This window comes from Dreissena polymorpha, chromosome 8 (genome assembly GCF_020536995.1).
Source record: "Dreissena polymorpha isolate Duluth1 chromosome 8, UMN_Dpol_1.0, whole genome shotgun sequence".
Lineage (NCBI taxonomy): Eukaryota > Metazoa > Mollusca > Bivalvia > Myida > Dreissenidae > Dreissena > Dreissena polymorpha.
Genome location: NC_068362.1, coordinates 74,283,532 through 74,309,874, shown reverse-complemented (window position 1 = coordinate 74,309,874; position 26,343 = coordinate 74,283,532). Strand labels below are relative to the sequence as shown.

General features: G+C 37.9%; 1 protein-coding gene across 1 annotated transcript in view; it reads left to right on the top strand.

The window, feature by feature from the left end:
• LOC127841977 (WD repeat-containing protein 91-like) overlaps nt 1–26,343 on the top strand; it is a 38,599-nt gene that overhangs the window by 8,902 nt on the left and 3,354 nt on the right. Inside the window, exons 5-17 of the mRNA XM_052371207.1 lie at nt 1,451–1,533; nt 2,876–2,988; nt 4,711–5,104; nt 6,151–6,276; nt 9,958–10,113; nt 10,573–10,660; nt 16,788–16,819; nt 17,631–17,725; nt 19,146–19,242; nt 19,826–19,920; nt 20,536–20,695; nt 22,141–22,249; nt 25,420–25,532. Coding sequence (XP_052227167.1) covers nt 1,451–1,533; nt 2,876–2,988; nt 4,711–5,104; nt 6,151–6,276; nt 9,958–10,113; nt 10,573–10,660; nt 16,788–16,819; nt 17,631–17,725; nt 19,146–19,242; nt 19,826–19,920; nt 20,536–20,695; nt 22,141–22,249; nt 25,420–25,532 — 1,661 coding nt within the window. The remainder of the gene's footprint in view (nt 1–1,450; nt 1,534–2,875; nt 2,989–4,710; nt 5,105–6,150; nt 6,277–9,957; nt 10,114–10,572; nt 10,661–16,787; nt 16,820–17,630; nt 17,726–19,145; nt 19,243–19,825; nt 19,921–20,535; nt 20,696–22,140; nt 22,250–25,419; nt 25,533–26,343) is intronic.

Genomic DNA, 26,343 nt, shown 5'->3' with positions numbered 1-26,343 from the left:
GACGATAACTCAAGAACGCTTGGGCCTAGGATCATGAAACTTCATAGGTACATTGATCATGACTCGCAGATGACCCCTATTGATTTTGAGGTCACTAGGTCAAAGGTCAAGGTCACGGTGACCCGAAATAGTAAAATGGTTTTTGAATGATAACTCAAGAACGCATACGCCTAGGATCATGAAACTTCATGGGTAGATTGATCATGACTCGCAGATGACCCCTATTGATTTTGAAGTCACTAGGTATGTCAAAGGTCAAGGTCAAGTTGACCCGAAATAGTAAAATGGTTTCCGGATGATAACTCAAGAATGCATACGCCTAGGATCATGAAACTTTATGGGTAGATTGATCATGACTCGCAGATGACCCCTATTGATTTTGAGGTCACTAGGTCAAAGGTCAAGGTCACGTTGACCCAAAATAGTAAAATGGTTTTCGGATAAAACTCAAGAACGCATATGCCTAGGATCATGAAACTTCACAGGTAGATTGATCATGACTTGCAGATGACCCCTATTGATTTTGAGGTCACAAGGTCAAAGGTCAAGGTCACGGTGACCCGAAATAGTAAAATGATTTTCGGATGATAACTCAAGAACGCTTTTGCCTAGGATCATGACACTTCATAGGTACATTGATCGTGACTCGCAAATGACCCCTATGGATTTTCAGGTCACTAGGTCAAAGGTCAAGGTCACAGTGACAAAAAACGTATTCACACGATGGCTGCCACTACAACGGACAGCCCATATGGGGGGCATGCATGTTTTACAAACAGCCCTTGTTCAGAAATGGTCAAAAAAAAAGGATTTAAATGAAATTTTTAGTGCTTAACATACTTGAGTGCAGAGTTGTTTTTTCTGCATGTTTCTTAAATGCATTGCAGCAAGAAAATATTGCTTTGTAAATATTGAAGTTCTATACAAAAGTACAATTCGATTAATATGTGATTTAATTTTGAGTTAGTAATTTTGTCAAAATTGCATCAGTATTATGTAAGGATGATAACTTGCTGAAGTCAGAAGTGAAAATAATGCACAATTCAGGATTCTGCATAGTAGTAAATGGAAATACCTGCATATCACATGTTTGTCTATTGACTAGTTTCCACTTATTGATCAAGAGATAAGTTGGCCAACCTGTTGCTTAAAACCCAATGAAATACAAACATAAAAGTGTAGCAAGCTACATGTATGTTTTATTCGACTGATTATTGTTGTATTTAAGCTGGTCTTTAATGGGTGAAATGTGTCTGTTTTACACAACAAAACTGATAAAATCTAAGAAAATTCAAAAGTCTTTTTAAATAACTATTTAATTACACATTGTATCTTTGTGTTTCTGTTACTATGGCCAAACAACCACAATCACATATATTGATGCCAAATTATGTTACCATGAAAATTAAACATTTAGCAGAAATGTATTTGAAACCTTAACTGATATTACCTGGACCAACCTTACTGAACTTTGAAGCAGAATTGCGCAGAAATAATGAGCTGCAAGAAGAGAATTGCAACTTAAAATTAAAGGTAACCATGAAGTAATTTATAGTATAGATATTTTATCATAATTATAAGTCCAGATAAAAGTCCATCTGAACTCTAATGCAGCCTGAAAAAGTGCATGAGTGTTTTGGGAAAATACCAGAATATTGGTCCTCATGAAAGGTAAAATACCAGAATATTGGTCCTCATGAAAGGTAAAATACCAGAATATTGGTCCTCATGAAAGGTAAAATACCAGAATATTGGTCCTCATGAAAGGTAAAATACCAGAATATTGGTCCTCATGAAAGGTAAAATACAGAATATTGGTCCTCATGAAAGGTAAAATACCAGAATATTGGTCCTCATGAAAGGTAAAATACCAGAATATTGGTCCTCATGAAAGGTAAAATACCAGAATATTGGTCCTCATGAAAGGTAAAATACCAGAATATTGGTCCTCATGAAAGGTAAAATACCAGAATATTGGTCCTCATGAAAGGTAAAATACCAGAATATTGGTCCTCATGAAAGGTAAAATACCAGAATATTGGTCCTCATGAAAGGTAAAATACCAGAATATTGGTCCTCATGAAAGGTAAAACACATGTCTTGATTATTGTGCCTTACTCTGGGAAAACAGGGTTTAATTCATGTGGACAATGTGTTGTCATATTAAGCCTGTGCAGTGTGCACAGGCTAATCAGGGACCACATTTTCCGCTTTAACTGGGATTTTGATAAAAAGGTGCTTAAAATATATACCATAACAAATGAAAGAGTTTACAGTGGTTAGCCTGTGCAGACTTCAAAGGCTAATCTGGGATGACACTTTACATGCAAGCATTTAGCCCATTTTTCCAGAGCCCAGCTCATCTATTTGCCTGTTGACTGAAGATTGGATCAGTGATAGGTACTAGTACCTGGATTTTTGTCCAGTTAAGGACTTTCTCAGACTTTTACTGAAGTTAACATTTGTATTTGTTGTGCCCCAGGATTGAAAGATCGGGGGTATATTGTTTTTAGCCTGTCTGTCTGGCATTGTGTCAGTCAGTCAGTCATTCATTGTGTGTGTCCCAAAACTTAAACCTTGGTCATAACTTTTTCAATATTGAAGAAAACAACTTGATATATGGCATGCATGTGTATCTCATGGAGCTGCACATTTTGAGTGGTGAAAGGTCAAGGTCAACCTTCAAGGTCAAAGGTCAAATATATGGCTTCAAAGCAGCGCAATAGGGGGCATTGTATTTCTGACAAACACATCTCTTGTTTATATTTTATATTTGTTTATTTTCAATTTTTGTTAACTACTTAGTTCATTAATATGTGTCTATATTTAATGGAAATACCATTGAGATCCCAGTGTAGAGTGTGTTACTTTCTAGCTGCAGACGCTTGGTCAAAAGCCAGATGCTGATGAGCAGATGTCCCAAATGGACAGGCGGCTGTCTGACAGAGGCCATGCTGAGCTCATGTATGACTTCTCATCGCTAGGAGAGTAGGTGGACCTCATTCTCATCGCAATGAGCTTCGTTCTGGGAAAACTGGGCTTAATGCATGTGCGTAAAGTGTCGCCCCAGATTAGCCTGTGCAGCCTGCACAGGCTTATCAGGGACAACACTTTCCGCCTACACTGAATATTCATTTTGAAAAGACCTACTTTAAACAAAATATTCCATAAAAGTGGAAAGTGTCATCCCTGATTAGCCAGTGCCAAGGCTAATCTGGGGTAACTTTTGAGGCACACGTATGCATTAAGCCCAGTTTTCAGCTTGGCTGTTTTTGGAGAAAACCCGAGGTATTGTCATAGCCAGCTTGTCTTCCGCCGTCCGCATAGTGGTAAAACATTGACATTTGTCTCTAAAATCTAAGTGCTTCCACCTACAACTTTGAAACGTCATATGTACATGCACCTTGTTGACTTCTACACACCGCACCCATTTTTGGGTCACTAGGTCAAAGATCAAGGTCACTGTGACCTCTAAAGAATTCTGACAAGCTTTTATTCGTTCAAAACTGCACCCGCAGCCGAGCATTGGTACCTGTTATGCGGTGCTGTTGTTTATTGAAATGTGATACTTGGGATTCAGATTAGCATAGGTCTGCATTAAGGGCCAGTTGGGTCATGGTCAAGATCACTGTTGATAAAAAGATATATATAAGTTACTGCACTCAATAACTCAAGTTAGGATGTAGATATTGTGCTGACTTTGTGTTTGTAGGAAGGTTACATGCTGATCTATTAAAGGATTGAATTTGGAACCATTGGGGTCAGGTTACACTTACAAAAAAATGAACAGTTTTGCATGTGATAACATAAGTTTAAGTGGAGGTATCTTTTGTCATTTTATTTTTCGGTAAATTACATGCACAGTTTTAGGATGGGAATGCATTTGTTGCCAGCTGGGTCTAGATCACTATTACTCTTTTTTTGCTGTAACTTTGTGTAGAGGAAGCTAACATGCAGACTTTGCTTCAAATCTAATTAAATGCAACTAAATTGATAAATAATTTAAAATCTAGTTTCTTGGCTTGGTCACATTTCCTGCTTTAGTTTATACATTTTCAGCTTTAAGTTTACATATGCAATATAAATACTACAGATATTCAACTTCAAATATGCGTCTTTGGTCATTATATCCAGTGACTGACAGAAAATGTAGATTATACTTTCTACGCGGAAAAATAATTAAACAGTGTTTTGACACCTTTTGTTTTATTTACAGCTAAAAATAATGAATTCATATATGTTAAGCACTTAAACAAAATTAAAATGGTCAAACATTTTACTAGAATTGAGTCAATGTCACATGTGTCTTTTAATGCCCCCCGGTAGGTAGGCATATATTATTTGAACTGTCTCTCCGTCCGTCAGTCCGTCCGTCCAAAAACTTTAACATTGGCCATAACTTTTGCAATATTGAAGACAGCAACTTGATATTTGGCATGCATGTGTATCTCATGGAGCTGCACATTTTGAGTGGTGAAAGGTCAAGGTCATCTTTCAAGGTCAAAAGTAAAAAAAATACAATCCAAGGCAAGTAATAAGCTTTAAAAGGGAGATAATTTCTAAACCTGCCAAATGATATATTGAAATTTTATTTTAAAGCGGTGCAATAGAGGGCATTGTGTTTCTGACAAATACATCTCTTGTTTGATTATGTTTTTGCAATTTGACTAATGTTATACATTTTTTAAAGTCTTGGTATTTTTCTACCAGGGATACAGCCATACAGGAACCAGTTTCAAAATCGTCGAAAAAGTTTTCCTTTCCCTCTTCCCCCCTGAGTATAGGGAAGAAATCTGATAAGCAGCCACCACCTACCAAGAAAAAAGAAGATTCCCTCAAAATGTCTTTCATGCTCAACAAAGTTGCCACCAAAGGGGCAAAGACATTAACTGCCAGCACAGGGCAAAAAAATGTGTCAAAGAGTAAAGTTCTGTCAGCCATGGTGACTGGAGTAACGGGCGTTACCGTGCCGCTAGATACGGCAACAAGTAACACTGCAGAGGTTACAGCCAATCAGAAACTTCAAAAGAAATTGGAAGATGCACGGGCTAGAAAGGAGCTCCTGGAAGGGAATGGGGAAAAAACTAAACCTAAAGAAGAGAAGGTAAATACCCAGAATACACCGTAGAAGTCTTGGTAACACAACTTTGAAGTTATGTTTAAGGTAAAAATCCCTTGTCAAGTGTCATAAAATCTGAGATATATGAGGACATTTTGCGGTAAGATCTGACAAATATTAGGACATGTACAACTTTTGTGATTTTCACAACTTAAAATAATTATCAATGTGAAAAGATTGATCCATCTTGTATAGGAATTATAACTCTTCCACAAGGATATATGAAAGCGTTCCTCAGTTCCAGAAATATATTAAAGTTTACATGGCTATGCAAGTATAGAATATAAACTCATTTAGGCTGGCAAGCAAAAATGGCTTGTTGAACTGTCCTGCTCTTTTATGACCATTACTATGCAGAATGTTTTACAATGGGCTTGATTAGACTAAGAACACCAGAGTTATAGAATTGCATGACAAAAACTTCCAAGAAGTTTTCCCGAATCGTACTATCCCGACCAAACTTGCACCGATTGTGCTGTAAAATGTACCAGGATTTCAAGGGGGAGCTTTTGCCTCTTGTTTGTGGAAACAATTCAGAAAGTAAACTAGGAGGAGGATAGAAAATTTCTTGTTTATGTTTCATCTTGAACAAGCTTGCATACCTCTTGTATGACCATTGGTCTCAGTAGAAGTCTAATGTGAATCTGATCAGACTAGAAAGATCAGATGATTGCCTGGTGTTTGTGGAAATAATTCACCATGAATCAGCTCAGTGCTAAAATAGAGAATCCTACATCCTACATGTCTTTCTTCTAGAATAAGCTGATAAATTTATTTGAGCCTGACTCTGAGGTACCAGGGTTCAATGCATCTGCGTACAGTATCCACCCTGATTATAATTTGTGGACTGCTTAGGCTAATGAGGGACGACACTTACCACTTTAATGGTATTTTTCGTTTAAAGGAAATCCCTTTATAGCAAAAATTCAGTTCAGATGGAAAGTGTCATCCCTGATTAGCCTGCGCAGACTGATATTTTTATGCACATGTATTCAGCCCCGTTTGCTCAGATGGAGGCTCGATAATTTCAGACCGCACCTGTTACTGAGGGTGTGGTCAGTTACAAGAGGTCAGTGTCCGAGTCAGCAGGGTCCGTCGGCCAACACTCGCCCCAGACAGCCAGAAGTGTCTCCACAAAAACTGCCCCCAATACAAAGGTACTGGAAACTTGAATTTTTTGGGCTTTTTGGATTTTATATCCTCTGAAACCATTATTATTTGCCATTTCATTCAGAGACATTAAGTATGAAACAAATGTTGAATGTTCACAAATTTTAAGGCTTAATTACGAGGGTACAGGATCACATGATTCGTCCGGTTCCCAATTAAATGTAAATTGAGTGACACACACCTGTAAGTAGTGCTTTTCCTCCAATAACTTTTTAAAACAATTTTTCTTTAGAATTTTAACTAGTGCATAAAAGACAGTGTTTTTTGTATTCTGCGTATGGCATTAGAATTACTTTATTTAATAAGCCTGTGTTCTTGGACAAAATTCAATGTTTACTGCATTTATGTTTATGGTTATGCTTCACGAAACGGGGAATTTTGTCACCAAATTCAGACGGATTCAATGATTTATTCTTAAATCTTAAGATATCGACACAAACTGCAAGAACAACTGTATTTTATGCACTAAAGATTTTTGGGAATGTATTTGAATAACTTAAGATATTTACAAAAATAAAGTTCTTTACGTTGTGTTTACATTCTGTCCAGCCTGTGTGTAAAACCCGGGAAACCCCGTTGATTCTGCAACCTGTTTACTGTAGGCATAAAAAACATTAATATTTGATGTTGTCCATATAATTTTATGCTCCCCCAAAATTTTTGGGGGGAACATATAGTTGCCGCTTCGTCTATTCGTGCGTGTGACCGTCCGTGCACAATTTTTGTCTGGGCTATTTCTCAGCAATTAATGACCGGAATTCAATTAAACTTTATGGGGAGCTTCACTACCAAGAGGAGATGTGCAATTTATCAGCCGATAGACCAGTTTCACAATATTACAGCTGTTGCTATTTTTAGATATCACTTGACGGGTCGAATTTCAGAACGAGGCTGAACGTGTATAGATCTTTGGCGGAGCATATCGATGATTATTAACAGTTGATTTTGATTAATTACATTCGGGATTTTCATAAGCACTGACACTGGTTACAATAACGGCAAACGCATGCATACATAGATGTGTTGTTTAGTCAATAAATTGATGAGGTCTGATGTTATAAAATAAACATTCTCACACCTACGTCATCTTTGCAAGCCATAGTATATAGCAACACTAGTGTATAAGTGTATATATATATTATTTAATCTTGATTCAAATTCAAGATACCCATTATCCTCAGAGCAAATGTGATCTGAAGAATAAACATTGATAATTGCACAAAACAGAGATATACACAAGTCGTATAATACAAAACATTATTTTATAACTTAAATTCTCAAAGGCATGTTTGTTGGTCCGTAATATTTTTCACAAACGATCAAACGTGTAAAAATGTATGTTGACTCAATCATAAGAAACAGCAATAAGAAATACAAAGAACATGAACTTTTTACATGTTATGTCATTTTTCGTTTAACTTTAATTAATGTTCTTTTACAGTGAAAGACAATATTGAAGAATATTTTTATACAGGTGTGAAAACGAACGTGGAGCAAACTGAACTGTCTACGCATGCACCTTCATTTCTCTTTGAACGTGATTATGAGTGATAAATATATGTTACATAATTCATGTCAAAAATCTCTCTTGTGTGTGTGTGTCTTTAATTTTCAAAAACACTCTTTAACCCAGGTCAATTAAAATGCTTCTTTTAATTGTGTTCTTCTATACACTAATGAACACTCTTTATAAAACTATGTAATGACCGAGTTTTATTTTAGCAGTACAGGGTAACCCGCTAAATAGGTTTCGTGCTTATAATAGCATAAAAGTTAATAAACATTTCAAATGTATTTATAAGTATTAAGCACTTGATTATGTATCCGAAAATTCTTTCACAAGGAAAATCATTCCTACGCTAATTTTGACAAGGCAGACATTCGTTCATATGTTGTTTTAACTACCCGGACATTCATTCCCATGCTATTCAGACATCCCTGACTATTGTTCCAACATTATTTTGACAGACCGGATATATATATACTCCTACATAGTTTTAACGTCCAGATTTCTGCAAGGTTTGGCAAATTAGAGATCTCAGTGTAAGTCCATATATTCGAATGTTTTAAACGTTTTCATTCTCATCATACTGATAAAATATTACCAAAATATAATGTATAACACAAAATATGAGAATTTTTTAAAACTATTTTAATAACGACATATTAAATTACCAGATAAAATGCCCTGAGTGTCATATTATTTTGATAAAATGTGATAATAATGACGGGGATAGCAATTTTTCAGGACGAAATCTTCAGGCTGTCAAAATAACGAAGAAACGAATGTCCGGGCTGTCAAAATTATGTAGAAACCAGTATCCGCATTTTCAAAATAACGAAGGCACGAATGTTAAGGTTGTCATAAAACCACGGACTCTAGATGTCACTATACGTTCTGTGCAAAAAACATGGGAATGAATGTCCGCCTGTGTGAAAACTAGGCTAGGACGAATGTCCAGCATTCTCTGTATAATTATGATTAAACTGGCTTATATCTATACAGTATTTAGTTTGAGTATTTGGCGTTACATTAGTCTTAGAAATGACTACGTACTACTTCTACCAAGAGAAGACATTGGCAGGGGTATCATACATGGTGTTCAATGCCCAGGCATCTTCCACGGGTGGTTTATGACACCATGCTGTTATTTAATATTTGTCGGCACAGTATCTGATCATAACGAGATAATGGGTTTATGGGGAACACAGGGGCTATTAAACAACAGATGTATCAATAAACAAGATAGATCTTTATTCAAACAGCGCGATATAAAAGCTCTAACAAAGCGTGTCAAATAAGTGAAAAAATGAAGAAAAACAAGTACTTTAATCAAGACAATTTACTAAATGAATTGACACTTATAATGTCAAGTACATATTTATGACTTATTCTGACTTTTCTAAGTCATTACATCTCTGTATGTTCAAAAGAGTGAAATGTTAAAATCAGATGCGGCGTTGCGCAGGACTATTGGAGATTTATACACGTTCAGCCTCGTTCTGGAGTTCTGCGAGTCACCTGACTTTGCGATCTTATCAATTTTTGTCTATTGTGAAAAGGGTCTATTCTGGTCGGATGATTTTTCACAGAGTTATGGCCCTTTGAAATTTTCTATAAACTGTAAATATAGTGAATTTTTGTCCGGGTTATTTCTCCCCAACTACTGACTGGAATTCAATGAAGCTTAATGGGAAGCTTAACTACCTTGAGGAGATGCGAATGTTATTTGTGGGTTCTGGTTAGATGATTTATTTTAGAGTTATGGTTATTTTGTCCAAAGTTATGCCCCTGAAGACATTTCCTTTTAGCTGAATATATAGTGCAATATTGTGACCAAAAAAAACTTTGGGGGTCTCCAACGGTATCTTGTTTATGATGCTCTTATATATATAATCTTATCTTATATATATATTTATATATACATAATTTGTAATTATTTAATAAAAATTGCATAGTGGCTCTGTACATGATCTAACTTGGATTTTTGATTGTTTGATAATTTGACTTTGTTATGCTAAGTCTTTCAGGACACATTCATATAGGCATAAGAGAAGGAACATATGCCATCAAACGAGCATTGCATTAGGTTGTTTATTTTTGTTTAAACATGAATCACAAGTATTGACCTCACTGAAAATATTTAATAAGCATTTCACTCACACAGACTTGGGGAACATATTCCTCTCCTCCAAAGCTGCTCCCAGAGGTTGGGGATGAAGGTCACACATCAGTCTCCATGGATACTGTGTCACCCCTAGCAACTGCAACCGTAGCAACCATGATTGGGACAGTAGCACCAGAAAAGGCACAAGAAATGCAGGTGGCTTCACAATTTACAATTGAAAGTCATCATGATTTTGAAAAGCTTAAATAAGATTTTATATCACCCGTGTCATGCAAAAATGAGACAACACAACTCTGTTTGACTTAACTGCAGACAGCATAGTTCCTGACAGAACTGAGCAATTGCACATATGGCATCAGACAGTTTCATGATGCATGTCATATGATAAGGTAGTCATGGGTGGGCCTATTTTTGTTCCTAGAGGGTACCCTTCAAATTAAAAGTGCCATGATTTTGAAATTGTCATAGTTATTTGAACTTATTTCACTTTAATAAATATTGTGTTGTTGTTGGTGTTTTTATACAAGAAAACAAATGTCATCTTTTAGTTTTGCATTTCACATGTTTTTATATGGTCAAAATTTTAAAGTTTTGTTTTGATCCATTAGAAATGTTCACAAATGATGACTATGATTGTATGCTTGTATCTTGCAGACATTCCCGTTGCACTCTAGCTCACAAAGTCTGTCAAGTCTCACTGATGATGGACTGCCTGTAGATCCCAACATAGCCAGTGATATAGGTGTGTGTCTATGCTATGGTTTACCTGCCTGTAGATCCCAACATAGTCAGTGATATAGGTGTGTGTCTATGCTATGGTTTACCTGCCTGTAGATCCCAACATAGCCAGTGATATAGGTGTGTGTCTATGCTATGGTTTCCCTGCCTGTAGATCCCAACATAGCCAGTGATATAGGTGTGTGTCTATGCTATGGTTTGACTGCCTCTAGATCCCAACATAGCCAGTGATATAGGTGTGTGTCTATGCTATGGTTTAACTGCCTCTACATCCCAACATAGCCAGTGATATAGGTGTGTGTCTATGCTATGGTTTAACTGCCTCTAGATCCCAACATAGCCAGTGATATAGGTGTGTGTCTATGCTATGGTTTACATGCCTGTAGATCCCAACATAGCCAGTGATATAGGTGTGTGTCTATGCTATGGTTTACCTGCCTGTAGATCCCAACATAGCCAGTGATATAGGTGTGTGTCTATGCTATGGTTTACTTGCCTGTAGATCCCAACATAGCCAGTGATGTAGGTGTGTGTCTATGCTATGGTTTACCTGCCTGTAGACCCCAACATAGCCAGTGATATAGGTGTGTGTCTATGCTATGGTTTACCTGCCTGTAGATCCCAACATAGCCAGTGATATAGGTGTGTGTCTATGCTATGGTTTACCTGCCTGTAGATCCCAACATAGCCAGTGATATAGGTGTGTGTCTATGCTATGGTTTACCTGCCTGTAGATCCCAACATAGCCAGTGATATAGGTGTGTGTCTATGCTATGGTTTACCTGCCTGTAGATCCCAACATAGCCAGTGATATAGGTGTGTGTCTATGCTATGGTTTACCTGCCGGTAGATCCCAATATAGCCAGTGATATAGGTGTGTGTCTTTGCTATGGTTTACCTGCCTGTAGATCCCAACATAGCCAGTGATATAGGTGTGTGTCTATGCTATGGTTTACATGCCTGTAGATCCCAACATAGCCAGTGATATAGGTGTGTGTCTATGCTATGGTTTACCTGCCTGTAGATCCCAACATAGCCAGTGGTATATGTGTGTGTCTATGCTATGGTTTACCTGCCTGTAGATCCAAACATAGCCAGTGATATAGGTGTGTGTCTATGCTATGGTTTACCTGCCTGTAGATCCCAACATAGCCAGTGATATAGGTGTGTATATATGCTATGGTTTACCTGCCTGTAGATCCCAACATAGCCAGTAATATAGGTGTGTGTCTATGCTATGGTTTACCTGCCTGTAGATCCCAACATAGCCAATGATATAGGTGTGTGTCTATGCTATGGTTTACCTGCCTGTAGATCCCAACATAGCCAGTGATATAGGATGTGTGTCTATGCTATGGTTTACCTGCCTGTAGATCCCAACATAGCCAGTGATATAGGTGTATGTCTATGCTATGGTTTACCTGCCTGTAGATCCCAACATAGCCAGTGATATAGGTGTATGTCTATGCAATGGTTTACCTGCCTGTAGATCCCAACATAGCCAGTGATATAGGTGTGTGTCTATGCTATGGTTTACCTGCCTGTAGACCCCAACATAGCCAGTGATATAGGTATATGTCTATGCTATGGTTTACCTGCCTGTAGATCCCAACATAGCCAGTGATATAGGTGTGTGTCTATGCTATGGTTTACCTGCCGGTAGATCCTAACATAGCCAGTGATATAGGTGTGTGTCTATGCTATGGTTTACCTGCCTGTAGATCCCAACATAGCCAGTGATATAGGTGTGTGTCTATGCTATGGTTTACCTGCCTGTAGATCCCAACATAGCCAGTGATATAGGTGTGTGTCTATGCTATGGTTTACATGCCTGTAGATCCCAACATAGCCAGTGATATAGATGTGTGTCTATGCTATGGTTTACCTGCCTGTAGATCCCAACATAGCCAGTGATATAGGTGTGTGTCTATGCTATGGTTTAACTGCCTGTAGATCCCAATATAGCCAGTGATATAGGTGTGTGTCTATGCTATGGTTTACCTGCCTGTAGATCCCAACATAGCCAGTGATATAGGTGTGTGTCTATGCTATGGTTTACCTGCCTGTAGATCCCAACATAGCCAATGATATAGGTGTGTGTCTATGCTATGGTTTACCTGCCTGTAGATCCCAACATAGCCAGTGGTATATGTGTGTGTCTATGCTATGGTTTACCTGCCTGTAGATCCCAACATAGCCAGTGATATAGGTGTGTGTCTATGCTATGGTTTAACTGCCTGTAGATCCCAATTTAGCCAGTGATATAGGTGTGTGTCTATGCTATGGTTTACCTGCCTGTAGGTCCCAACATAGCCAGTGATATAGGTGTGTGTCTATGCTATGGTTTACCTTCCTGTAGATCCCAACATAGCCAGTAATATAGGTGTGTGTCTATGCTATGGTTTACCTGCCTGTAGATCCCAACATAGCCAGTGATATAGGTGTGTATATATGCTATGGTTAACATGCCTGTAGATCCCAACATAGCCAGTAATATAGGTGTGTGTCTATGCTATGGTTTACCTGCCTGTAGATCCCAACATAGCCAATGATATAGGTGTGTGTCTAAGCTATGGTTTACCTGCCTGTAGATCCCAACATAGCCAGTGATATAGGTGTGTGTCTATGCTATGGTTTACCTGCCTGTAGATCCCAACATAGCCAGTGATATAGGTGTATGTCTATGCTATGGTTTACCTGCCTGTAGATCCCAACATAGCTAGTGATATAGGTGTATGTCTATGCAATGGTTTACCTGCCTGTAGATCCCAACATAGCCAGTGATATAGGTGTGTGTCTATGCTATGGTTTACCTGCCTGTAGATCCCAACATAGCCAATGATATAGGTGTGTGTCTATGCTATGGTTTACCTGCCTGTAGATCCCAACATAGCCAGTGATATAGGTGTGTGTCTATGTTATGGTTTCCCTGCCTGTAGATCCCAACATAGCCAGTGATATAGGTGTGTGTCTATGTTATGGTTTCCCTGCCTGTAGATCCCAACATAGCCAGTGATATAGGTGTGTGTCTATGTTATGGTTTCCCTGCCTGTAGATCCCAACATAGCCAGTGATATAGGTGTGTGTCTATGTTATGGTTTCCCTGCCTGTAGATCCCAACATAGCCAGTGATATAGGTGTGTGTCTATGTTATGCTTTACCTGCCTGTAGATCCCAACATAGCCAGTGATATAGGTGTGTGTCTATGCTATGGTTTACCTGCCTGTAGATCCCAACATAGCCAGTGATATAGATGTGTGTCTATGTTATGGTTTACCTGCCTGTAGATCCCAACATAGCCAGTGATATAGGTGTGTGTCTATGCTATGGTTTACCTGCCTGTAGATCCCAACATAGCCAGTGATATAGATGTGTGTCTATGTTATGGTTTACCTGCCTGTAGATCCCAACATAGCCAGTGATATAGGTGTGTGTCTATGCTATGGTTTACCTGCCTGTAGATCCCAACATAGCCAATGATATAGGTGTGTGTCTATGTTATGCTTTACCTGCCTGTAGATCCCAACATAGCCAGTGATATAGGTGTGTGTCTATGCTATGGTTTACCTGCCTGTAGATCCCAACATAGCCAGTGATATAGGTGTGTGTCTATGTTATGCTTTACCTGCCTGTAGATCCCAACATAGCCAGTGATATAGGTGTGTGTCTATGCTATGGTTTACCTGCCTGTAGATCCCAACATAGCCAGTGGTATAGGTGTGTGTCTATGCTATGGTTTACCTGCCTGTAGATCCCAACATAGCCAGTGATATAGGTGTGTGTCTATGCTATGGTTTACCTGCCTGTATATCCCAACATAGCCAGTGATATAGGTGTGTGTCTATGCTATGGTTTACCTTCCTGTAGATCCCAACATAGCCAGTGATATAGGTGTGTGTCTATGCTATGGTTTACCTGCCTGTAGATCCCAACATAGCCAGTGATATAGGTGTGTGTCTATGCTATGGTTTACCTGTCTGTAGATCCCAACATAGCCAGTGATATAGGTGTGTGTCTATGTTATGGTTTACCTGTCTGTAGATCCCAACATAGCCAGTGATATAGGTGTGTGTCTATGCTATGGTTTACCTGCCTGTAGATCCCAACATAGCCAGTGATATAGGTGTGTGTCTATGCTATGCTTTACCTGCCTGTAGATCCCAACATAGCCAGTGATATAGGTGTGTGTCTATGCTATGGTTTACCTTCCTGTAGATCCCAACATAGCCAGTGATATAGGTGTGTGTCTATGCTATGGTTTACCTGCCTGTAGATCCCAACATAGCCAGTGATATAGGTGTGTGTCTATGCTATGGTTTACCTGCCTGTAGATCCCAACATAGCCAGTGATATAGGTGTGTGTCTATGCTATGGTTTACCTGCCTGTAGATCCCAACATAGCCAGTGATATAGGTGTGTGTCTATGTTATGGTTTACCTGTCTGTAGATCCCAACCTAGCCAGTGATATAGGTGTGTGTCTATGCTATGGTTTACCTGCCTGTAGATCCCAACATAGCCAGTAATATAGGTGTGTGTCTATGCTATGGGTTACCTGCCTGTAGATCCCAACATAGCCAGTGATATAAGTGTGTGTCTATGCAATGGTTTACCTGCCTGTAGATCCCAACATAGCCAGTGATATAGGTGTGTGTCTATGCTATGCTTTACCTGCCTGTAGATCCCAACATAGCCAGTGATATAGGTGTGTGTCTATGCTATGGTTTACCTGCCTGTAGATCCCAACATAGCCAGTGATATAGGTGTGTGTCTATGCTATGGTTTACCTGCCTGTAGATCCCAACATAGCCAGTGATATAGGTGTGTGTCTATGCTATGGTTTACCTGCCTGTAGATCCCAACATAGCCAGTGATATAGGTGTGTGTCTATGCTATGGTTTACACAAATAAAAGAAGAGTTAATGCAAGTCATAGGAGTCAGTATTTGTTGTGAAGACCATTTTTGTGTTCATGGTACATTTAAAATATCATAACAAAGTAACGGTCTATTGATATAAGCGCTTTGGAAAAAGAGTTATTTTAATGTAAATCCAAGATAGTCCATGGCCCCCTAACTCTGTCAAAAACCAATGGACCAGAAAGAAACTCACACTTCATATGTAAGTCATGTAGGTAACCTCACACACCAAATATCAGGTGAATTTCTGAAAGTGTTTCTTAAAAAAACTCTGCAAAAGGGTTATTTTAGAGAAAATTGATAAATCCAAGGCCATTAACTTCGCAAAAAATCAATGGACCGCACAAAAACTAACAGTTCATCTGTAATTAATGTAGGTCAACTCACATACCCAAATTCAGCTAAATATCTGAAAGCGTTTCGTAACAAAAAACTCCCCCAAAACGATTATTATAGAGATAATTGTCTATGTCCAAGGCCCATAACTTCGCCAAAAAAATGAATGAAATTCTCACTTCATCTGTCAATCATGTAGGTAGACTAACATACCAAAACACAGCTAAATATCTGAAAGTGTTTTGTAAAAAACTCTGGAAACGGTTATTATACAACTGTTTCTTAGCCCAAGGCCCTCAACTTAGCCAAAGTTCAATGGACTGGAACGAAACTAACAGTTCATCTGTAAGCCATGTAGGTTTGTTTGTGTGTTTGTTTGCGCCAACTTTAACATTTGCAATAACTTTTGCAATATTGAAGATAGCTACTTGATATTTGGCATGCATGTGTATCTCATGGAGCTGCACATTTTGAGTGGTGAAAGGTCAAGGTCATCATTCAAGGTCAAAGGTCAAATATATAGCTTCAAAGGGGGACATACAATATAGTGTTTCTGACAAACACATATCTTGTTGTATGATGCAACATTTCAGGGCCATATCTCAGATATGAGACAAGATTTCAATGTGAAACTCGATTGGTGTATCAATATCAATGAGGAGAAGTGCCATGCACACGGACTATAACCCTGCAATTTCTTCAATTATAGTGATTGTTATTCATTAGGATCTCTGCCATACATCAAGGGATTTGCAACAATCTATGAACACAAAATATTGTGCAGGGTATATCAATTCAACTAATTTGCTTGTTTAGTAAAATATCACTCTGTATATGTTTGTGATGTATCCAGCAACACATAAAATATTTTTCTTTCAGCTAAGGCTAAACCATTCCTGCTGTTAAGTCAGGTGAGTAGAACATGAATTATCAAAGCTCGTCCCAAGTTTGTTGGTCCTAAGTAATTAACACATTTTGTTTAACCTTGTTGGTAACATGAGAAACGCAAACATAGTTCAAAGCTCATCCCAACTTAATAACTCATTATGTCTAAGCTAGTAAAGCTAGCTAGTTTAAGCTAGTTGCAAGATATATCAGAGCTCATCCCAAGTTAGTTACATTTTAAGACATATTGGTTGGAGATAACAAAATTTTAATGTATTTGCATAGAAAAAAAGACGAGAATGTATTACTTTTGTACAGCTTTGTGAACACCCATCCCTTTGTGAACACACGCCCCTTTGTGACCAGGTTCCCTTTTGTGAGTTCAGGCCCCTTTATAAATTTTAAATGATTTTTCTACTCAAAGGAATATTTTATTTAATATTGTTGAAGGTATCGCTAATTTACCTTTCTTTATACAGGAAGTCCAAAAGTTATGGTACTTTTTTACCTGTGGAAAGTAGGGATCTGGCTAAACTGTAAACAAAGGGGTATAGTGATCATTGCTCACATGCATTAACCCTTTGCATGCTGGGAAATATGTTGTCTGCTAAAATGTCTTCTGCTGAATTTCTAAAATTATTATTTTCTTTGATTTTTTTTTCAAAGAATACTATCAGAATAGCAAACAGTTTGGATCCAGATGAGACGCCACGTTTTGTGGCGTCTCATCTGGATCCAAACTGTTTGCAAAGACCTTGAAAATTCGGTTCCAGCACTGAAAGAGTTAAACCCTCTTTTTTCAGAGCGAGGCTAATGTGTAAGATTGATATTTTACAGGATGAGTATGGAGAGCACAGGTCGTCCATTTCGTATGCAAGGTTTAGTAACAGCGGCCAGTACATAGCAAGTGTAGATGTGGATGGGGTCGTCAAGTCAGTTGAAATGAGTATTAAATATTAGAAAGATTGATACAAATCACAAACCATGAGTCTCAGTACTTCAAGATTTACTTTGAACGGATTTGTTAAGCTTGATTGCTTCAAAAGTCTCGAGCTTATATACATGTAGGCACACTCGAGTCCTTTTCCTGGTTATAAGCATTACTTGATGCCTTAGGATGGATCATGAGTGAGTATCAAAAGGCAGACACCGTATCCTTTTCATCATTTTGATCTTCACTCTGATCAATTATTTAATGTGTTTACGTTGAAATATAGTATTCCAGCATTTTGCGTGATGTGTATGGATTTTTCTTATAAACATTTCTGTATTTTACTTGTCCGCCTAAAAGCATCCTGGTTATTCTGCTGTTATTATGTTTGTTTCTCCATCGCTTCATGAGATGATTTGTCCCAAAATTGTCTAAAACGGACGCTTGTTCAAGACGTGTCCTATAAAAGATTCAATTCATGCAACTGGGCCAATAATTGCCATTTCGAATCCCTTTATTGCCAGCTTAAAACAACACTTTCATATCAAGCAGTGATGTTTCTACCATATCACAAATAAAGATTGATTTGATGGTGATGTTGTCATGCTCTCATGGTACGGCATATAACCACAGTTGCTAACTGCCACTGTGACTTCTGTAAAAAGTCAACTGCATTTGTGTTTTATTGCCTTAGGTTACTAACATCCAGTGTATTAAACCGACCAAGATTTATATAAGCATGTGCAAATAAATTTTGATTTTTTTTTTATACAAACAAATGTTTTTTATCATTCGGAAGTTACTTTAATTTTCACAAAAAAATTTTGTACATGTTGCATTCAATGAATTTTAATTCACTTGTCAGTCGGTCGTTAAAATATTTATTTAAGTCCAATACATGCATATGGGTTTTGTATTTGTGTATGTTCAAGAGGGATGTCCATTTCCTGATTGGAAGTCAATTACATCAAATCTTTAAATAGAAAATGGAAAAATATCACATAATTCATTTTGATCGGATACTTCCAAAAAATGGCAAGCTTCTTTGTTATATTTTTGAAAGGCAGATGGTTTTTGGGGAGAATGCATAACGAAGTAAAGGATTGTTTTTAGGTGTCCCGCTGTGACTAACGTAACTTTTGCCAAACAAATTATGACATATACAAATGTAAGCTTAACCCTTGAACGCTCAGAAGGAAAGTGACAATTGCTAAATGAAACCTGAACAGCCTGTGAGTAACTCTCTGGCTGTTCAGGTTTTATGCTGTTTGCTTCTCATCAGTTTCTTAGAGTTGGAAATGAAGGCTTTAAAACTTGAATATACTAAGAGAGGTCTGAACTTTAAGTGTATTTTCTAAGGGACTACAAACCTGTCAAAATGTATGGTTGTAAAGGGTTGAAGTTTCTTCGCTATCATACAGAGTGTGGGCCTGGAGTCCCCAGGCAGTAACCGCGGCAACGGTGATGTCCAAGTCAGCATTCCTGTCCTTGGAGTGGGCCAGCAAGTCAGACAGATGGGTATGTACCTCCTGGTTGATTAGCTTAGTGTCTTATTTAAATCTTAACCTTGCTGAATGCACATAGTTGTATTAATATACTCATGCAATTTTTAGTCTTACCAATTCAGATTTGTATAATGTATTTCATATTTAAACGAATAGTGAACATAACCTACAATGAATTTACTTGTGACCTTTTTTTTTGCCTTACTAGTTTTGCAAATCCATGCTCCAGCAAATGTAAGACCAATTTGCTGGAATTTGAAATGATTAAACCTTGACCTCTATTCGTAAATACCGCAAAGTTTATAAACATGAGGTAATGGGAGCAAACATAAAAATGTAAAATCCTGTGTGAATTGTTTTTCTTGTAACTGTGAATGAAAACATTAAACAAATGTATTAAATATTAAATTTATTGTGACCATGTCAACACATCATCATAATAACTGCATTTTTTGTTGATGAAAAGTCTTAAAGGATCATTTGAACATAATGTATATGTTATCATACAACATTAATGTACTGTAATCTCTGCTATTGATTCAGCTGTTAAATTAAGCTCAGTTTTCTTAGGACACGTCTCCAATACATTCTTTCAGTTATTGCTTGGCAACAGATCTGGAAATATCCGACTATTTGATGTCAAGGAGATGAAATCATTTTATGAAGCCTCTGCAGATTTAAGCTATCCAAGGTATAAACAATCATACTTATTATTGAACTGTGGGTATTTTTTAAAGCAAGGCTAATGCACTTTAAATAATGATTTTGTAACCTGTTGTTCTGTCATCTCTAATACTTTTATGAATGTTTCCAATGATTTCCAAACAGGTCAGTCAGCATTGTATATTGGAAGAAGCTAATAAGTAACAGGCTGCTATCGCTTTCAGTAGAAAATTATATACAATGCATTTATTCGGCTGAGCTTTTATGGCGGCCTTTTGACATGGTTTTCCACAATTTATTTAAATAAAATCTCTTATTTAATTGGTAAATTTTCCTGTTACTTAACAGGAAAATCCTTAGGCTGTACACTTCCAAAGTTAATATATTTACAACTTGTTTTGGTCTGTTGCATCATTTGAGATAAAAAAAATATATTAAAATGTGCAATGACTTCTGAACCACTAAGTGGAATTTGAACCAACAATGTTAAGTACAATGCTTCACCAACATGTTGCTATATTTCAGAATCATTGGTCTATTCTGCAGCCTCACATGTCAGAGTTTTGTGTGATTTATTTCAGAGTCATTGGTCTATACTCGAGAGCAAAAAGTCAGAGTTGTGTGTGTTGTTGCTTCATTTCAGAATAATTGGTCTATACTCGAGCCCAACGTGTCAGAGTTTTGTGTGCTCAGCATGTGTGGGAAGGGTGCGTAGCGGGTCCTTGGGCGTGGATACAGGCCCCAGTAGGGACGCAAGGGTCGGAAAACTTACTATCTGGGACCTCAAGACCATGAAAGCTGAGGTGACACTCATAAATTGAAAAAACCCAGTTTCTCAGGTTGACTCTTAACCAACGAACAGATGTTTTTACATTTGTTTAAGTTAGGAGACTTTTTGTTTCTTCTTCACTGTCATTACTTTCATAGCGATGCTAAATTCTGCAGAACTACAGATTTTTGGCAATGTTAAATTCACTGAGTTTTATCAAATATACGTGCATTAAAAAAATTATCAATGGGTTATTTATTTAACTAATGAGGGGTCACACATTTAAGTTATACTATTCACTCTTTGGACAGTTTCGCTTGTTGCAATTTGGATGCAAATAGTACGTAACTATTACTTGTCTTCTGGTTAGCGGGAAGGACATGATTTTTACATGTATCAAAGAAAAATGAATTGCTGAGTGCTTGGTCTTAAGGCAGCTCTTGATTTGAGCCGTGTCTGAGAAAACTGGGCATAATGCATGTGTTAAAGTGTTGTCCCAGATTAGCCTGTGCAGGCTGCACAGGCTTATCAGGGATGACACTTTCCGCCTAAACATGATTTTCGGTAAGGAGGGACTTCCTTGAAACTAAAAATACCATAAAAGCGGAAAGTGTCGTCCCTGATTAGCCTGTGCGGACTGCACAGGCTAATCTGGGATGACACTTTACGCACATGAATTAAGCCCAGTTTTTCTCAGAACAAGGCTCATTTGAAAAACAATGGAAGCTGGGATACCTTAAACCTCAGTTCCTCTGTAAAGACAAAAAGTAAATTATCAAGCATGTTACAAAACTCTTGTGACTTTTACCTTTTCCTTCATAAGAAGTAAAGTGAAAATGGCTTTTGCAACCAGCATAAAACCAGATAAGCCTGTGAGTAGCTCGCAGTCTGTTCATGTTTTATGCTGTTTGCTGCTCATCAGTAACTAAAGGTTGGAAATGAAGCCTTTGAAACTTGAATCTAGTAAGGAAGATCTTTAATTAAAGGTAACTTTCTAAGGGAATACAAATGCGTCAAAACGTATCTAAGTGGGAATTAGGGTTTAGTCATTTTAGCTTAATACTCAATCAGCAGCTGGAAAAGAAGTATAAAACAAACATCATATTCCTAATCTGAGGATGGTAATTTTGAAGTTTCGTTTTTGCTGAGTAAGACCTCTTTGTCGCATCGCCGGCATACCAGTTTTTGTGTCTTGTGTTTTCATTTCAGTCTCGTTTTCGGAAAATTGGGCTTAATGCATTAGCCTAAAGTGTTGTCCCATATTAGCCTGTGCAGTCCATACAGGCTAACGAGGGATGGTACTTTCCTGCTGAACTGTATTTCCACTAAGAAAATACTTTATTTAATGATAATAAATAATCTGGGACCACACTAAGCACATGCATTTAGCCTTATTTTCCCAGAACATTAGTCATATATATGTTGGTGTTTGTGCTGGTATCTATGTTGGTTGCCATGGTTACGGTTGCCCATTTCCAGCGTACCTTACCCCTGGAGCCGGGTCCAGTGGGGATCACTAGCTGCAGCTTCAACCACAACGGACAGCTGCTGATAGCAGGCGGAGTGGACGGCATCATTAGGCTCTTTGGTAGGCGTGCACAGGATTGTTTGTGCTCAGTGTTAACTCTTTTAGTGCTGGAACTGAATTTTGAAAGCTTTTGCAAACAGTTTGGATCCAGATGAGACGCCACAGAACGTGGCGTCTCATCAGGATCCAACCTGTTTGCTATTCTGATAGTATTCTTTGAAAAAAAATCGAAGAAAATGCTAATTTTAGAAATTCAGCAAACAACATTTTTGCAGTTTACAAATTTCCCAGCATGCAAAGGGTTAACCCTTTCCCACTCACATACGCCTTTTTGAAAATCTAATTAAATTAATGACCTTTCTTTCTAGATTCAAGTTTTTAAGCCTTCATATCCAACCCTAAGATACTATTGGGAAGCAAACAGCATAAAACCTGACTGTGAGATACTCGCAAACTGTTCTGCTTTTATGCTGGTTGTGTAAATCCATTTTCACTTTGCTTCTTAGTCGGAAAGGGTTAAATAATTTAGACTCATCTGTCAATTTATATTTCATGTTATTTAGGTATATAATATTTCTCTATTTGATACAATAAAGCATTTTTTATGAAAGTAGGCACTCAAACACAGAGAAAAACAAACATTACATACAAAAAATATTTAAATATTAGACAAATATAACATTAATTTCAATCTCATAAATAGTGATTAATCCAGGCCTAATCAGCATGGCGCCCCGCCATGCCCCTTTTTTTGGAGCGCCACACTGCCCCTTTCAAAACCAATTAGCGCCACGTGCCCTTTAATCTAGATCCATATGTATCAAGTCTTATCTGCTATCGGTGTCCCCAAGACGCGCATATTAATGCATGACTGCGTATGACGCAATAAAAGAGGGCCTATTACCCAAGGTGTGCTGTAAAAATCAATAATCATCTCATAGCAGTTAATTGCGCGAGTTTGTATAAGCTCCTAATACGACATTTTAACTCTGCCAGGCATTTTTGTGATGCATACATCATTTTGATTAGCTAAGCGGCATTTTCAATGGAAGCCAATCATAAAAAGGAGTTTGTTCTTAAGAAAACGGCGTGGGTTTTGTGTCGACAAATTTATGATAGTCAGGTTTCTAAATGACCAACAACGACGACCCAAACTTCTGGCGCAGACTATTTATCTGAAATAAACTAGCAATAGTTGTTATTCAGTCCTCGCATATGACATTTTTTTTTCGCTCACTTACATGAGGTACAAATCAAATTTACCTAAATCAATGACGTAACGTATTGTTATTCAAACTAAAATGATCCGAAATCTTTTGATAATATCAGAATATTCGTAAGACACAAGGGCCGTAACGGTAAAGATTGCTATTACTTAGAGATTAGCCGAGTTTTGAATACTGTGACAGTGTCTATTAAAAGTCTAAGCCTCGCCAATTTTGAAAAACTTTTATTTACATGTATAGCATTTTTTTAGTTATTTAATGACAACCTGGTCCATGAGTGGCAAACCTGCATATACACGTACCGCCGTTTGTTTGACTCTCATTGTCACGAGGAACACGCGGATATTTCAGGCTGTTTGAAACTTTCTTTGTTCAATGTATCATTAATTAATGAATACAGACAAGATTTATAGTTAAAAAGTGGCATTAATTAAAGGCATAACGAAACACATGTTATTTAGTTCATTCAGGGATGTATACAAACACGTCCCTGGTTAATTTAACCTTTTCATTCGAAAAAGACAAGTGCGTTCAATATGAATGTGACGTCATTGCGCAAATCTGATGCACCCTAGTCATAAACATCTGGAAAGTTTAATTTCAGTTTAGAGCTGCCATGATCAGTTACATTTTCGTGTTATGCATTCGATTTGAATGTTTTCCAAAAAATATCATAATAAATGCACATGTCAACACAGTAGCTTTGTATTTTAAGAATACAGTTCGCGTGAATTTTTCACGAAAATAACATTTTAAATGTATAAATCCAAGTTTTTAGCTGTGATTAAAAGTTTCAACAAGTTGAAAACACCCAATGTGCCATTTGTAAGAGAATCGCCGTGCGAAATGCCTTTTTTTAAGTCAAGCGCCATGCCCCTCTGCCCTTCTAGATTAAGCACTATCATAAAACATCATTTTTAACCAGGTTTTCCGAATGTCATTAGCGAATGTCGGTACGGAACAAGCTTGTCCCGGCCATAACTTTGTTGTTCATTGTGAGATTTTTAAATCATTTGGCACATTTGTTCACCATCATTAGACGGGGTGTAGCATGAAAGAATTACGTCGATATCTCCAAGGTTAAGGTCACACTTTGAGTTCAAAGGTCAAAAATGGCCATAAATGAGCTTGTCCGGGCCATAACTATGTCATTCCTTGTGAGATTTTAAAATCATTTGTTCACCATCATTGGACGGTGTGTTGCACGAAAGAATTACATCAATATCTCCAAGGTCAAGGTCGCCACGACTAAAAATAGGTTTATTTTCAAACAAGGGGGGTAACTTTTAACAATCAGTTCAGTTTGAGTTGTCTCCCTTTATCAGAAAAAATAAATGTCCCTTAATATATTAAATCTGGTAATTTGTTATTGCTTCTTGTTCCCATATTATAGCGTTGCATGGACTTGTTTTGGTTGGGGTGGGCATAAGGGTGGTTTATAAGTTAGCCTCTTTCTGGGAAAACTGGGCGTAGCGGATCCGTGGTCTAACACACTGGCTTCACAATCCAGAGATCGCTGGTTCGAACCCCCGCTGCACCTAACCTTCTAACTCGTCTTTCGCATGAGATGTTAAACCGAGGTGCAGTGTACTAGGTGCTATACACCGGGCACTAAAAGACCCAGGGTCACCTCTGGAACGGGGTGTCTCCTGTATCTTGCACTATCCCCCGTAACCAACTAACACGTCTTTCTGGGGGCGATGGCCATATGGGAGACAATCCCGGTGCACTCGATAAAAAAATAATGATGATGAAGGAAAACTGGGCATAATGAATGTGAGTAAAGTTTCGTCCCACAGGCTCATCAGAGACAAAACTTTCTGCCTAAACTGGACTTTCTCTAAGAGGAGACGTTCTTTGAACAAAATATCTAATGAGTGTTGTCCCTGATTAGCCTACGCTGACTGCACAGCTAATTTGAGACAACACTGTGCACACATAAAGCCCAGTTTTCCCTGAAGGTGGCCCAACGTATTCTTGCTGACACGCTCTTGTTGTGTTCAGACGTAACCAAGCAGAAGTGCGTGTCCCAGTGGATGGCCCACGTTGGTGAGGTTAGGCAGGTGCTCTACTCCGCAGACTACACAGCATGCTACAGCCTGGGACAGGATGGGCAGGTCAGTAATAGGGGGCCAGTACTCAAATTGCATTCAACCCTAAGGCTTATTCAAAAGCTCTTGAGTCTGTATCCTGGGTACAACCAGTACTTGGCGTCAGTGGGGAGATCATTAGAACGTTTTCTAAGTGGGGATCAAACCCATGACCTACAAGTCGCTAGGTAGACACCATATTCACAATGCTACGGTGACCTCATGCCAACACATTCTTAGACTCAAGAATAAAGCATGCACATTGTGTGTCTTAAACACATCCTTATTTGTTTGCAAAAATGATTTTTTATCCTTTACCATTTAAATACATATTTAAACACATTTGTAGTCATTTAAGACCTTTCTTACAAGATTCAAGTTTTAAAGGCTTCATTTCCAACCCTAAGAAACTGATGAGCAGCAAATACTAGTAGCATAAAACCTGAACAGACTGCGAGTTACTCGCAGTCTGTTCTGGTTTTATGCTGTTTGCACGTAGCCATTTTCACTTTGCTTCTAAGTGGGAAAGGGTTAAGTATTTGTTTATCTTTCAAATACAGAATGATGTTATGATACATTGTCAATGCCAAGTATTGTTTATTTTGTTTGTTAATTTCCTTATATTGTTGATTGGAAATTTAACTGTGATGTATTCCCCTGATGCTTTACTTTATGTGTTCAAATAATCAAAACCATTACATCAACCATAGTCTGATAGATATGTTAGCAGGATACAGGGTGATGCATGAATGATTCATCCGAACATTTTTTTCTTGCATACATACACTATTATTTTACACTACACCCAGAACATTTCAAGTTTTGAGCTCAGCTCCGA